We start from the raw sequence: 16,258 nt of genomic DNA, 5'->3' as shown, positions 1-16,258 counted from the left end.
CAGCTTTTTACTGGCGATCATGCCGGTAATCCGCGATCGCTGGCCGCGCGTACGTTCGCGCTTCCAGCGATCGCGGATTTCAATGATGAATCAGGGGCAGTGTGTTATACTATAAGTGATTTAAAATAATTGATTTGACCTCCAGTATTATTTTAATTCCATTTTTACAACATTACTGATGTAAAATAGCTTACTTGTTAATGGGGCATCGGCTGGAATTTCCGTTGTTGCATTTTCAGGGTTACAATCCTGTTATCAAAAATATAGTAAATTACAACATGAGTTGTTAGAGCATTGTATGATTCAGGGGAGAGATTCAAAAGCCAAGTTGAGTTGACCTATTTATAGGTATAGGGCAGTGGTGGCCAAACCGTTTAACTAGCAGATCTTAGTTTAAATTATATCCACATCAACTAAGTATAGAAAAAACAGATTTTGATCATAATAAGTACCATAGGGTTGTAGATTGGGCATCATGACTATTCAGCATGTGTATACTGCAGCACAGACTCTTTGAGTCTTGGATGAATATTAATCACTGCTCACTGTGCTATTGAGAGACAGCGTGCGTGCGATGCGTGATGTATCCCCATGCTGCATCTGAGATCTGTGTTTATGAGAGGGCATTGGTGGAACCTGTACAACATTTTAATACAAAAGTACACTTGTGCTTTCTTACCATGGTGCAATTATCTGAGCAGAATTCAACATCCATATAGAGTATAACATTGGTAAAACCAACAATTTGGAAAGCTCTCATTGTGAACTGAGATTCACTGCTGACCCCATTGCTGATCACACTCAATAGACCATCAGTCAGGCCACTGGCTGGGCACCTGGACACAGAAATTGACTATTAGATCATGTACAGGGTACTCGATGGAGTATTTTAGAAAACGTTCCAGTAAACAGATAATGTATAGCGGATTAGTATATGTTTCAAAGAGTAACAAAAAAAAAACACTGGACAATCATCTGCCTATCCAATTCTCTTTATCAAACGGATAGTGAATTTGAGATATCATTCATACACATGACTTATTTATTAAAACATCCAATCATGTTTAAACAAATTTGCAATGCACAAAGTTAAAACACAAAGTACTCACTGAATTGTTTGTGATCTTTGTGACTCAGTATACTTACCCATCTACAAGCAGATCAATTGTTGGGTTAATTGACCCTCCAGGAGTGGCATAGATCCTCGTTACTTTAAGCTTGAAAATGTCAGGATCCAGATTTGGAAACAACACTGAAATATTTATAGGAGCTTCAATGAACACATCATAAGTCTTTGGTAAGAGGGTCTTTATGTCATCTTGATAAATTGTCATGTTAACTAAAAGGTCCTCATATCCTCCAGGGGTACTTACTGGTGTAGCCCTAAAAAAAAGCATGTATACACAACACAACCATTAGCAGATGTTTGGATACACAGTGTCAATATAACAGTTCACTGGTACAACTATGGCCAGTCTACAAAGCATTTACTGCAAAGAAAGGAACCTAGAACAGGGTAAATAGTTTCCTAGTATTAGGAGAATACAATCAAGAAAAATGGCACAATCATACCTCTATATAAGACATCTGTAAGATATTATCTTGATGTCATATCTCTGTAATTAGGCTTGCACATGGGAATTTCATCATTACGGCTTGGTCAAGCAAGATGGCCCAAGACCCAGCACCATGAAGAAGATCAGATGAAGATGGCAACACCCATAACAAAGCGAGGACAGGTGAGTGCAATTAAAAATTGAACCTGGGTGATCTAGAAAACTTGGAATTAATTCGTCCAGGTTTGAAAACATTTTAGCTGGCTCACCCAAGTTCACCGGTGATAGTCTATCTTCTCCAGTTCTGGAGAGCTTTAATAAATCAGATCTAATGTAATCATCTTTTATTGGAAGATAAAGATATAGATAAGGGTTTATAGGTTATGTGAGGTATTGTGGTTCATACGATACATACAGAAAAATAACTACAGGGTATAGCAAAGCTCTAATGTCTTCTCCTGGCAATGACACTTGTGTCACTGATCCCATAAAAGTATCCTTAATTGAGGGACCCATTGCAATAGAACAATCGGTAAAGTTAGCAAACTTCTGGGGACCACCCTTAAGGATAAGCCCTCATTTGTGATGTGTGAACAATCAGGTTTTCTTAGCTACTGGCCCGGTGAATGTTTTTTAAAGTTACCAGACCAGTTAAAGGCCAAACCCTTTATCAAACTGAGCTCCCAATGGTTGTGGTTGTTAGGGTTGCCATATGTCAATGGGAGCAATCAACATTCGGAAAGCAATCTGCAAGATTATGAACTGGTTTGCAGGTTAAAGTACCATAGAATCTGCCTTGAAGCATTCACTGTAATTTGTGAATTTTGTGAGCTGATAAGGACTGGTGTTGGTGTTTGAATTCTGGTTGTCCTTATATTCGACCAGATTTTGGCTGTTCGAATTCGGATAGACTCGACAGGGTAAGTCTCATCTACAACCCCTTAAATCTCTGATATGTCTTAAGATCTGTCTCAGTCTGTGTATTTCCCATACATGCAGATTTTCCATTTTCAATTTTCATCAACAGCCTAGTTCTTCCTCTCCCCCTCACCCAAGGGTAAGTGCATGGGCTATAGCTATAGATATGAAAGAAACATGTGAATGTTTTAAGTAGCAATACTTGAATGAATACCTATGTATTGGATATAGTGTGACCAGCTCATAGGTCTTATACAGCGGGAAACTGCAGGAAACATTCAAATGAAAAGTACTATGTGTTATAATTGGACTGGTGCGGGGATAAATAGACAGTGTATTCCAGTATGTTGCATGGGTTGAATTTATCTGTGGGGAGATAAATCAGATTAAATAAATAAACAATGTGAAAGAAATGAAGTCTGTTTATATTAAAGTTTCATATCTATATACAAGCAGTAAATTCATATGCCAAGCTAATGATAAAAAACATATTTGAATTATAAATATTTATTGTTTTTAACAAGCCAATTGTAATTCTGGACAATCAGTTTTGTGATTAACATATATATTCCACACTGTCCAGCCAGACAGCTGATACACATACGGCTTGATTTTAAATTTCTTTTGCCCATCAGATTGGCTGTCAGATGGTTCACCAATCGAATCCCTATGCATTGCTGGTTTCGGTGCATATTAACCTCCCTAGCAGTTCATTTATTTCCAGTTTTATATGTCTAAAAGTGGTACATTGTTTTTCATGAAAATGTATTTTACAGTATAATATATTAGTATGAGTATAATAAAGTTTGAAAAACAAAATCATGTAAAAATAATACATTGAATAAATTAAAAAATCTATATATTTTAAAAAAACATATTATACTCACTGATATATATACTATAAAATAAATGTTCATGAAAACAATGTACTGCTTTTACACATATAAATCCAATGTATTGCATTCAATACAGTTATTTTGTATTGAATGCAATACAAATGGATTTTGAATTTCCCGCCCCGCCCCGCCCCGCCCCGCCCCGCCGGCAATGTACACACGCACCGTCGTCACCGGGAACTCCCCCGGTGACTCATCGGGTGTAGAAGCCAACCAGAGGAAGAAGATGGAGATCGCAGCGATGGACGACGCGGGACACCCATGGATCAAGTAAGCGCTGTATTTACTATTACTTCCCATAGAAATACCTACCCCAAGTGTGATTCAGGGTTACCGCTTTTAGCAACTTTTTTCTACCCCGAGTCACACTCGGGGTTACCGCTAGGGAGGTTAAAATTAGGAATCATTAGGCCTGATTTATTAAAGCTGTCCAACACTGCAGAAGCTAGACTATCATGGGAGAAGCTGGGTGATCCAACAAACCTGTATTAGATCTAGTCCAAAATGTATTATATTTACCAGCTAAAAGCAAATGATTTTAAGAAATCTTTTCCAGGTTTGCTGGATTACTCAGTTTCTCCCAAGATAGTCTATGTTCTCCAGGTATGGGTAGCTTTATTACATAAGATCATTCTGCCAGCTTGTGGCCAACTATCAAAAAAGCACAGAAGCCACAAAATAAATGATGTATCTTCTAACACGGGATGCAGCCGTCCTTGTTGGCTGCACGTTTCGCTGTGTCAAGAAAAATTGTGCATTCCCCGTTATTCCATTCAGCCACCCATGTAAGCCAAATTGCCTGAACGATATGGCGAGAGATAGGACAAAGATCCTACCTGTCACAATGAAGACTGCAGGCAGCAAGGATGAGAACTCTCCCCGCTTCCCCATATTGAATAGTAAACCAGCACCCTTATTAGCTCACTATCATATGTCATATTAGAGAATGTCTGTTGCATAGAATATGACTTCTCCAGCAATGTTCATATATTTTTTGTACTTTCCTGTTTCATCTTTGGTTATATAATTAGCCCACAGACCCTAAAAAGCAGCCAGCAGTTTGTACCATGTGGACCACCAGCAATCACCAATATGAACCATCATGGAACAAGCAGGTAGGATAGCATTAGGAAAATGTGTATATGTGTGGCTATGGAGGGGACACTGGCAGGTGCTGGCTGTCTCAATCAATAGTGATTGCCAAGGCACATTTATCCCAAGCAATGCATTTCTTCCCCTAGGCTTGGGCAAAAGGCTTCTATTTTTGTCCAGTTTCATTCAAATTCCAATGCTTTCTAGGAGTTGCCTGTCTTTGAATAAATGGCTTTGTATAATGGTCAGCTAAAGTGTGTGGTTAGGTTTACCTCTACAGTGTTGTTGCAGTAATTGATCATCAGTGGTGTGTGAAATGCCATCTGGGCCGTATTATTCACAATTTCTTTTGCCGCCAGACAATCTGGATTTTGCAGCTTGATACGTGATGTGTTGTAAGTATTTTTTTCCAGCCAACATTTTGATATAAATATATTTAAAGTCCCTCCACTGCAGAAAACTGTTGGATTAGGAGAACTTCCTGACAAAGAAAAACAAAAGGTACATTTAACATTTTAGTATGAATATGCAAATGGTGTATCTTATTTGTAGAAGCCTTTAGAAAAGAACTAAATGGGAGGTGAGCATAAGTGATGGGGTGCATGGTGTGTGTGGGGGGGGGGGGTATCCCTTTTATAATATGAAAAGTTTGGAATTTTTTTTTTTTTTAATACTTGTTTTTACAATTTTTGGAGGGGTCCCGTTACCCTCTATCTTTACCGCTACCGCAATAAAGTTTTAAAGGGAAACCTGCAACCATCTGGGATACATCCGTCACAAAACCCAGGAGGCTGTGGGCTGCTCCTTTTGCGCATGGCTAAAATTGGGTTCTGCGTCAACAGGGGGCTTTCCTAAAATGTAAAAAAAATTGCATTTTTATTTTTCATTTTTAGGAATACACTGATTTACTACTTGAGCTCAAGCCTGTTCAGTGCAAGTTCAGATGATGTGAGAAGAAAGAAAGTAAATGGCGGCGATGGATGGAACAGCAAGAACCCGAAAGAAAAAGGAATCTGAGCCAGTGCGGTATTCGCTGGGTTTGGTCTGTGGACGGATGGAGGGACATTTATAGGTAAAGGTAAGTGATTTTTTTTTCCGCAAAAGTTCTGTTTAAAATGCAAGTCACCTTTTTGTATCATGATCCTGTTTTTGTAGCCAACATTTTGATTGTAGGTGGAAGCACGACACACAATGAGGGACACAAACATGGAAGTGATGGATGCTGAAGATTCCTGATGAAGTGTGTCTTTCTATGTAGCAATGAATTGCATGTCCAGGGAGAAAGGATAAAAAACTGTTGTAGGAGTTTACTGATATCTGAGGATCTGTTTTGGAACTGCTGTACACACGCTAGATTTTTGCCCTACACACAACGGTTTGTCAGGGATGACATTCATCTAGTGTGTATACAAAGCTTAACTGTTACTGCCTGTTCTGCTAACAATGTTTGGCTGTGCAAAATTTAGATCTAAGAAAAAATCCATCTTAAAAAAAAACTATATCAATGCCTACTGTTTTAAATTTTCGACATTACAGGAAGTGAGAGTAAGAAGCCCAGAATAGCTGAACCATTCCTATGATCACTGATCCTTCTCTATCATATCCTATGCTAAAAAATTTTTTAATTTCTTTAGTTTGATTTCTACTGATTTGATAAAGGTAAATAACATTGTAAAGCACTTTTGAATGTAATTGTTAAGCTCAGTTTTGGAATACTTTTAGTAACTGTATTTCGTGTATGTAACAAACTGGAGACATCAATGGATTGTAGAACTGAAACAACACCCAGCATTGGTTTCACAGGTTTAGGCATCACTCAATATCTATGATCAACTATGTCTATAGAATTTTTATCTGGGATATGTTTATTTCCCTAGTGGTTGAACTTGATAGGCTTATCACTTTTTTAACCTAACTATGTAACTATCTCATCATGGACAGCCAACACAATTCCATGATGATAGGTGAAGGTCTCAGACTGTCACTGGAAATGGGAAGGTTTCTGTCCTCATTGATGAGAACAATTGCTTTTAACTATAACAATAAAAGAATATTTAAATGTAACTGACTACTTCTATTTATACCATGCCCTAGATCAGTGAGATCCTTCACAAACATATAGGTATCAAATAGCAGTTCTTGTATGATGTGCTATCACTTTTCAGACATGTGCAATCATCATGTTTCAAGTTAATTTATTTATCTGCAACTCCAATAAAAACACTTAGATAATGCAAAAAGCAATTATGCTTAGAGCTAAAAAAACTTGTAGTGCAACATTATTGTTAAATCAGAAATGGCTTACGTCAAAGCCAGATGGGAATTGTTTATGTGTTGAAAACATAAAACTCAGTTTTCAAAGAATTAAACTAGCAGGAAGAATGCTGATGTTCTTAAATTAGTTTGACAGGATGTACCAGGTTTTGTCTGGGAAAGTCCAGGGTTGTGTTTATGTAGGTGTTTTGCATATTAATGCCTCCAGAAAAAGTCAGTATTGGATAGACAGACATGGCTTTCATGAAAACCAAGTATTAGGGGTCCTGGGCTTGGCCAAGGAAGAGTTGGGAAGGATCCTTGGCCACAATAACCAAGTCTGAGACTTCAATGTGGCCTAGAGAGCACAGATGGTCTATTTAAAAACTTTGGATTGGGCAGGGCTTAAGTGCCCCATAAGACAGGCAATGCCTCTTCAATCCTTTTAGCATGCCTGATCTCTTTGGGCACGGGCAAAAAAAATGCACATTCACCAAGGTACCCAGAAATCCCAGCTTCCAATGAGCTTGGGAGTTATGTCATCCCGGCCTGGTCAATAAAGATGGTTGAAGGTCACAAGGAGGAAGGAAAGAAATTGACCTGAAACTCCTGGGTTTTATCCTACACTATATCAAGCCCTGTACACAGCTTGGACTGAACCAAGGATCTGAAGGGGCATAACAGGTAGGGTTGGTCGAATATTTACCTTTTCGATCTGAAAGCTATTCGATCAAATAGGGGGATATTGTTCGCGTGATCGAACGTCGAATTCGAACACCATTAAAGTCAATAGGGGAGAAATTCGTGTTATTTTTCTGGACTGTGTAGAACTGCAAGAGCAATCAGGGGAGCAGAGCAGATAGCACTGCTCTATCACACACTGTTCTTAATGAATGCAGCCACCGCACTAGAGGTAAAATGGGGACAAGTCTCCCTATTCATTCACCTCTAGTGCTCTGTGATTGGCTGGGGAAAGGAAAATCCTGATGACGCTTGAGCTGTCATCAGGGTTTCCCTTTCCTCAGCCAATCACAGAGCACTAGAGGTGATGAATGGGGAGACTTGTCCTCATTTAACCTCTCGTACCCGGGGATCTCATACTGACAGGAGGATTCCCACGGCTCTGCAGCAGTGGGAATCACCCTATCATTGTGGGATAACTTGTAAAAAATAAAAGTTAGTTACACAAATCACACACATTCAATAAATTACTTTAACATTAAAGCCTCTTTTTTTAACACATTTTTTACACACAAATTTGCACCTGTCGAATCCCGTGTTTTTCGGGTCGGGTCCATCCAAATTTGAACAGTCATATTCGGGTCGAATATAAGGACAACTCAAATTCGAACACCAACACTAGTAACAGGTGCAGAGAAAGGCCAACACTGTTCTGTTTGCCTCGTCTTCAGGTTGGCTGAGCTTTGGTCAAAGTGCTGGCAATCTGTGTTTAGACAACTGAAACTGCTCATATCCACTGATCAGCTTTCAGCCTCAAATTAATCTTCAATTATAAAAGAGCAAATGTTATAACTAAAGTTGACCCTTAAAAGCAGGAGTGTCCAAACTTTTTGCAAAGAGGGCCACATTTGGTGAGGTGAAAATGTGTGGGGGCCGACCACTAACTAGGGTTAGTGTGGGTGTGGTCTGCACAGGTCCGCACAGCTCGCACCTACCAGGGTGATGTGAGGGATTCCCTGTGCACGGAGTCTGGTGTCAGTGCGGGCTCCGTGCAGAGCAAGGTCTTGGAATCAGAGTGGATGTGGTCCGTGCAGACTCCACACAGCACACGCTCACTATAATGATGTAGGGGATTCCCTGTAATGACAGAGGCTCTGGGCTGGTGGAAATTTGAACACTGGGCCGCAATTGGCCCCCGGGCCAGACTTTGGACAAGCCTGATTTAAAGCATGTGATAATATGGTATGTACGTCTACATATAAGGGCATTTTATATTACCATACCGTACCTGTATTGTTGTAAATTGTTGTATTACACAGGCAAGTGGTGCCGCTGCTATCACAGTACTCATCATCAGCACAAGTTTCATTTCCACAGTTTGTAGATCCTGACACTAGAAAAGAAGTAAAACGTATAAAAGTGCCCATTGGGATACCCAACACGATCTGGAATGTTAAGTTGGTATTTTTGTGTTTTCTAGTAAGTAATCACTACAAGCACAGCAATTGTTTAGTATTAAGGCATCGGTAAAGTACATGATTTTACGTTGAAAATTATATAATATAACTATAATATACACATCATCATCACATTGTACATCATTATCCAAGGAAATGTTACCTAAATGCAACATGAATAGCATCAAGGGTCCACTCTACTAGAGTGGTGAAGTGAAATATATCAAAATCCTATTACCTTTACTTAAAAGAGGGAATAAGTGAACATATATTTACTCCAAATAACTATTTAGCTGTATGGAAATATAATATACCTAGGGCAGTTTTGCTGGTGATTCATAAGTTTATGATTGTACTGTTTGCCGTTATACAGAATGGAAAAAAAGGAATGTTGCTCTTTCCATTGCCTTTTCCATTTTGTTTAGTAAATCTTCCTTGTCTATTTAGTTTTCTTTTTTTATTGTTTTATGCAAAATATAACCTCTTGTGACACATGACAACTTGTGTTGTTTTGCGCTTATCACCAAGGTTCCTATTGATAGGAACGAATGCTTTGTTTTGTGGTTATTTTTCAGAAAAAACACTAAGGCAGGGGTGCCCAACTTATGGCCCGCGGGCCACATCTGACCTGCTAAGCTGCCACATCCGGCCTCCTGATTCCTTCTCTGATTTCTCTGCTCATGGTTGTGCTCGTTGGCACGCACATCCCCTATGTTTCTGTATGAGATTCTGCTACCAAGAGAGCTACCTGAGAGTGGGCGTGTACGATAGACCTGCCAATCAGCTGTGGCTGCTCCCCACCCACCTTGTACTGTGAGATAATCCCAGCAGCAGCATGAGAGCTGCGTCTGTGTCCATGCTGCTGTCATTATCCCCATATAAACCTTCATATCTCTTACGTTGATTGTCATAGAAATGTGATATTTTCAGGGTACACAGGGGGCCCTGAGAGCTGTTACTAAACCAAATGTCAGCCCCCTAAACATAAAAATTTGCTAGATAAAGGGTCACAAGCATAAAATCCTAATAACAAAAAGGAAATTTTCACATTAAGGGGGCTATTTCAAGATCAGGGTCCCCAAATTGAGTTTGCATGTTAGGGACCCCCAGGGGCCACTTCCATGGCAGTGAGCATTAGGTTAATGCTAATTTGTGATGTGCTGTGGTGGCCCAAATATATACTTGGTCACTTACAAAACTTTATGGCTGCGTTCAGACTGGTGGTGAGGTTGCGGTGTGGTTACCACTTCCTCATGCCATGGAACCCTGGCTCGGGGGAGACGCACAATACTGCTTATAGCCGCCTGGAGTCAAATCTGCAGACGCTGCGGTGTGACAGACGGAGTGTCTGCTGGGGTGCCTGTTACACATAGCTGGACACTTACCTTCTCTGAACCCTAATTTCTCAGTAACGGGGAGATGTGGGGACCTGAAGATGTGGTAGTAAGAACATGTCCCCCTTGGCTATCTGTCACATGAATTGCATTTCTCTGGAAGATTCCATTACAGAGATTTTGTGGTACAACGGCTTCCTATAAATGACTACAAATATAACTTTGGTACAGGAATGGTGAGCAGGCAGCAATATATGACCGTCCAGCACTGTATGATAGATTTAGTTTTTTTGTATCTTTCAATAATAAAATGAGCGTCAAATGGTTAGTGCAGAAATTTTTGATTTGTCATCTCTTTAATTTGATGCATGTACATTATGGTATCTAGAAACATTTCTATTCAATCTCATTTTAAATCAAAACTATTCTAGTTTTAAACATCTTTAATGTTTCTTTGCATTGTGGCCCGCAAGTTTTATCTCAAAAGTTTGGGCATCACTTCACTAGGGGAAATAAAGTTCTGGAGATGGCCTTTAAAAACATATAACAGACACCAGTTTTTATTCTCTTTCAGAGAAAGAAGGGTGACAGTAGCCTAATATAAGGCAAGAGGTACAAACACTTTTAAGGTTTCTTTTTAAGGGTTCTTAAGGATGACCTTTCAAGGAGAAATTATTTAAGTTGCCTTTTCTGATTTGGTTCTAAAATATGTAGCTTGTCTGGTTGGTCTTCTGATCCTCAGCCTTTGATATTCCCTGAATCAATGACCCGCAATGAGGATGAAGCTCCGGTTTTCTGCCATATGCCTTATACTTCCCTGCATGCTTGTATCAGGTGTGGCCGAGACTACTGAAACTAAAAGATCAGCTTTACCTTCAAGCAATTAACATTCTTTAGAAAAAGATCAGCAATGGCAACATAGTTCCTGATGGGTTTGCTTTAACCTGGATATCCATAGTTGTTAAGAGCTATGGACACCCAACCATAGCGCCAGAGGGCCTGGCTTGCTATGGAACTCATGTGTCCAGATCTTAAGAAGCCGGCAACACACTGATACCTCATCTTGAACTTTCCTACCTCTGACATGTTTGGTTAAGCCTTTCCTTAACAGAAACATTAGTTTGAAGAGATCCAGATGAATATAGGACTTCTAAGCATGCATGATCTGGAACAGTCTGTCTTGACCGTTTTAACATGGGGGAACTGCTTGAAGAAACTTTCACGTCTTGAGGAACTGCTTTTATACTTACTATATCAACAACTCACAGTATATTAGCATGGTGGTCAATGGGGAAAATTCCTCTTACATTGCTGGCCATTGAAAAGAATGTCACCTTACAGATAGCCAAAAAGATTATTGATGTCTCGTAAACTGACCAGAGAGACACAAACTACTCATTATACAAGGAACCCCTAAAAAACGTTAGAGGAAACCTGGTTGAGCAACACTGGTCTAAAACAATAATGTTTTTCAAGTTGAAATCATCAGTATGCATCAAGCTTCATTGGATCATTAGAAATTTATAAAGATTGAGAACCCTTGCTCGATGGATTCATCATCACTGTACATAATAAATGTTGTTCTGCTTTACATTGTTTGCTTTGGACATATCTAAAACATATGTATTTGCAAATGACACCTACCTGATGCGAAAGCACCAAAAGCAATGAACAACAGAAGGAAGGACTTCATGATTCTGAAGAAACCTAATGGATGCAAAATATATGTAATATATAGATTATGTATTAATAATATGAATTAATATCTATAACAAAATATATAGAATTAGAGAACTACCCGTTTGCATAATATTATATGTCAATAGGTGTATGTAATAATATATAGAGAAGTTTCCATCACTTTTTTTAGGTTAAATGATGATGTATTTATATCAGTTTAATTACTATATACGTATATATATATATATATATATATATATATATATTTTTTTTTTTTACTGAATTTAAATTATTCCCAGAGCACTATGGGCTAGCTTAGGAGACAAAAAGCAAATGTATCTCTCTTCCAGTTGAGGATTCTTCTCTAGAGGTAGTCCCCGAGTTAAGGACATCTGACATACGGACGACTCGCGGATACGAAGGGGGCTTTCCTGCTCGTTTGTGTGCAGATTGGAGGCTTGATAGGGGGGAGGGGTGGGGTTCACATGACTTGCAGTAGAAATTTTTTGCTAAACACAGCTGAGTCTGAGCTCTTTTGCAACATCTTGTGACTCTTTATTGACCAAGACAAACTCTGCAGTTGTTTCTTTTTGCATATCAAAGAACAGCTTGCTCCAGAAGATAATAAATGTCTAGACTCCATAAAGTTTTTTTTCTTTTGCTTTGTTTGTGATTAACTCACAGTGAGGATTTTATACAGTAACTGACACCACGCTGCCTAATAATATGTTGAGACAAACATCTGTCCTAATTGCATTCATTAAAATAATATACCTGTTCTGACCTACAAATTCAGCTTAGAAACAAACCTACAGACCCTATCTCGTATATAACCCGGGACTATCTGTATATAGTATTACAGTATATATAGGACAACCATCTAATGCACCTCTACCAGAGGACTTTTATATATTTGTACTATGGTAATTCTTTTTAGCTTACTCACAGTTATTTACCTTTTACATTCCTTTCATGTAAATTGACCTGTCATGCACTTCATATTTATGTAATCTTTGATTGTATTGTTTTATTGACTGTAATAGATAAATTAAGAAAAAAAAGTAGCTCTCTTTTAGGGTGGAGCATTTATTCACTTGTGTGTATGACTTTCACCTTGACCTACTAAGCTTTGTAAACAAGGAGATATTTTATACAAGACCATGGTAAACATTATTAAACAGGATAACCTCGGTTATCGTCCACCCACATGGAATTGCCAAATTCAGATAAGTGTAGTTTCCGGTTTTACTGAGTTTTCCCAGCCATTAAGCACTAGACTTGAATGGGGAGACTTGTCCTCATTCACCTCTAGTGCTGAATGGCTGAGGAAAGGGAAACCCTGATGGCTTTTGAGCCGTTATTAGGGTTTCCCTTTTCTAAGCCAAATACAGAGCGGAGCTCCGCTCTCCTGATTGCTCCACAGCCCTAGTGGATTTGTGGTATGTGTTCTAGGATGCAGAAGTTCCGGACTGAGTTCCGGACTGTATAACAATATAACAATATATATATATATATATATATATATATATATATATATATATATATATATAAACCAAAAAAAAAAAATTAAAATATAGCAATGTTCCGGACTGAGTTCCGGACTGTATAACAATATAAAAATATATATATATATATATATATATATTTAAAAATATAACAATGAAAAAATAAACCAAAAAAAAAAAATTAAAATATAGCAATTATACCTTCACAATACATGCACACTTTCCCATGTTTTGTTCAACACTGAAAACATAAGCCGGGTTATAAGTAAGTTTTCTCCTGCTGGACTGTAGAGCATTTCTCTATGTTCCAGAATAGAACAGGAGGTGTTCTGTAATCCTTTTCAAGGCTGACAATACTATTTGTACATGTAATACAGTAAGTGAGCATTGTTACCCCATGACAGTGTGTTACTACGAGAAAATAAAGAAAAAAAACAAGAAAAAGTAACACAGCCACTTTTATGATCTAGTAAGCTATAATATATTGCATTTTATTATATTAAATAGTTTATATTAACTTTAATGAGAAAGCAGAATGGAACATTTTTCCAAAGTTCCACCTTCTAGTTAGCTATAAAACAACATAAAATCCATATACACTATTTTATAGTTGTCTGACCATAAGAAATATTTATATATTTCTATTCTCTTTAATATTCCTCCTACAATTGCAGAGATCAAACGTGATCGGGACATGGGCTGGGAGACTCTATAGCATTGCTGAGGGTTCTTGCTGTAAATACCCCTATTTAATGTACAGCGCTACTTATTATATATATATATATATATATATATATATATATATACTTATACTTAATACTGTCTATTGATAATAATAATAATACCCCACCAGTGCTGTATATTGCTCCAAGCCTTTGTCATTCTTCCTGGATAACATGGACGGCTTGCAAATGTATGGAAAACATACAAAATAGGCAAACTTCAGAAATATACAAACTTTAGAATAATATACAAACATTAAAAAAATAACTACCAACCAACACGTCCCAGGGGCTGTAGTATGCAGCCAGTTTTCCAGAATGTGAAACCCTCAACGCTAGTTGTTTGTCAGGTTTTGTTACCCAGAAGGATTGAGTTATACTAATGTCCAAGAGTCAGTGACATGAATACTTATATAGTCTTGGTTTGGAATGCAAAAGGAAGGTGCTATGTAACATTTATAATAAAGTAAAAAATATGTGACACTCCCATTAAAATGCATTACCAAGAGCTGCCAGGGGCAGTGTTATGATCTAGGGTGCCTGTGGGGGCAGTGGTATGATTTCAGATTCCTGTAGGAGTAGTGTAATGGGCTGGGTTGCCTGTGGGGGCAGTGGTATGATCTGGGGTGCCTGTATGGGGCAATGTTATGATCTTGAGTGCCTGTGAGGGCAGTGTTATTATCTGGGGTGCCTGTATGGGGCAATGTTATGATCTCGGGTGCCTGTGAGGGTAGTGTTATGATCTGGGGTGCCTGTATGGGGCAATGTTATGGTCTGGGGTGCTAGTGGGGGCAGTGCTATGGTCTGAGGTGTCTGTAGGGCTGGTTTTAATGATTTCAGATTCCTGTAGGGGCAGTGTTATGTGCATGAGGTATATAGGGGGCATGTGGGGGCAGTGGTATATTTTGGGGTGCCTGTGGGGGCAGTGCTATGGCCTGAGGTGTCTAGAACAGTGTTATGATCTGGGGTGCCTGTGGGGGCAGTGTTATGATCTTTAGTGCCTGTGGGGGCAGTGTTATGACTTTGGGTGACTGTGGGGGAAGTGTTATGATCTGGGGTGCCTGTGGGGGCAATGTTATGATCTGGGGTGCCTGTGGGGGCAATGTTATGATCTGGGGTGCCTGTAGGGGCAATGTTATGCTCTGGGGTGCTAGTGGGGGAAGTACTATGGTCTGAGGTGTCTGTAGGGGTGGTTTTAATGATTTCAGATTCCTGTAGGGGCAGTGTTATGTGCATGGGGTATATGGGGTGCATGTGGGGACAGTGGCATATTTTGGGGTGCCTGTGGGGGCAGTGCTATGGTCTGAGGTGTCTATAGGGGCAGTGTTATGATCTGGGGTGCCTGTGGGAGCAGTGTTATAATCTGGGGTGCCTGTGGGGGCAGTGCTATGGTCTGAGGTATCTATAGGGGCAGTGTTATCATCTGGGGTGCCTGTGGGGACAATGTTATCATCTGGGGTGCCTGTGGGGGCAGTGGTATGATCTGGGGTGCCTGTGGGGGCAGTGTTATTAAAAGAATAAAAAGGAGAAACTGCATTGCAAGAACACAAGATATTATACCTCCAGGGCAGAACAGAGATTCAATGTCATGCATAGTCTAAGACAGATTTACCCGACCTTTGTGAAAGGAACCCCTAATATAATTTCTATATTCACAGCTCACAGTACATCAGTGTGGTTATCAGCAGGAAGAATCTCTCTTACATTGCTGCACAGTGGGAAGAATGTCAACTCCATGGTAAATAAAAGACTTCTCCGGTTCTAGGTAATTGTTGAAATAAATTGTATTATGTGATTAGTTCATTCTATATTACAGAAGACATCATGCTTATACTGTACTGCAGGTCCTGTCCCTGCACTCTGCAGTATTCTGAATATCCTTATCCTATATCTTACTAACTTCTCACCTTCCACTGTGCAGCCAGCAATAGAAAGCGGCTTTAACAGCCATTAGTGATAGTGTCTGTGACCTAGATAGAGGAATAACACAAACATGTAGAATCAGTTACAGTATATATATATATATATATATAGTTTATTTTATTTTATTAGGGAGTTAATAAAAAGTTTTATACATACACAACCTTGGCCAGCAGGTGGCGGTATGGTACCTTAAGGTTTCCAAATAGATCCTTTGATAATAGGCACAAATAAATAATAAATC

The 16,258-nt window shown here is 39.0% G+C and overlaps 1 protein-coding gene across 2 annotated transcripts in view; it reads right to left on the bottom strand.

Moving 5' to 3' along the window:
- Window positions 1–16,258, bottom strand: part of LOC140341281 (uncharacterized) — a 51,136-nt gene that overhangs the window by 32,211 nt on the left and 2,667 nt on the right. For both annotated transcript variants that reach the window (XR_011922840.1, XM_072426893.1), the window contains exons 2-7: window positions 11,832–11,894; window positions 8,685–8,789; window positions 4,735–4,943; window positions 1,147–1,383; window positions 680–836; window positions 195–249 (exon numbers count right to left, since the gene is read on the bottom strand). Coding sequence is in view for 1 of the 2 variants with exons in the window: in XM_072426893.1 (XP_072282994.1) it covers window positions 195–249; window positions 680–836; window positions 1,147–1,334 (400 nt within the window). In the remaining variant the exon portion in view is untranslated. The remainder of the gene's footprint in view (window positions 1–194; window positions 250–679; window positions 837–1,146; window positions 1,384–4,734; window positions 4,944–8,684; window positions 8,790–11,831; window positions 11,895–16,258) is intronic.

This window comes from Pyxicephalus adspersus, chromosome 11, assembly GCF_032062135.1.
Source record: "Pyxicephalus adspersus chromosome 11, UCB_Pads_2.0, whole genome shotgun sequence".
Taxonomy (NCBI): domain Eukaryota; kingdom Metazoa; phylum Chordata; class Amphibia; order Anura; family Pyxicephalidae; genus Pyxicephalus; species Pyxicephalus adspersus.
This window is presented reverse-complemented; position numbering and strand designations above follow the sequence as displayed.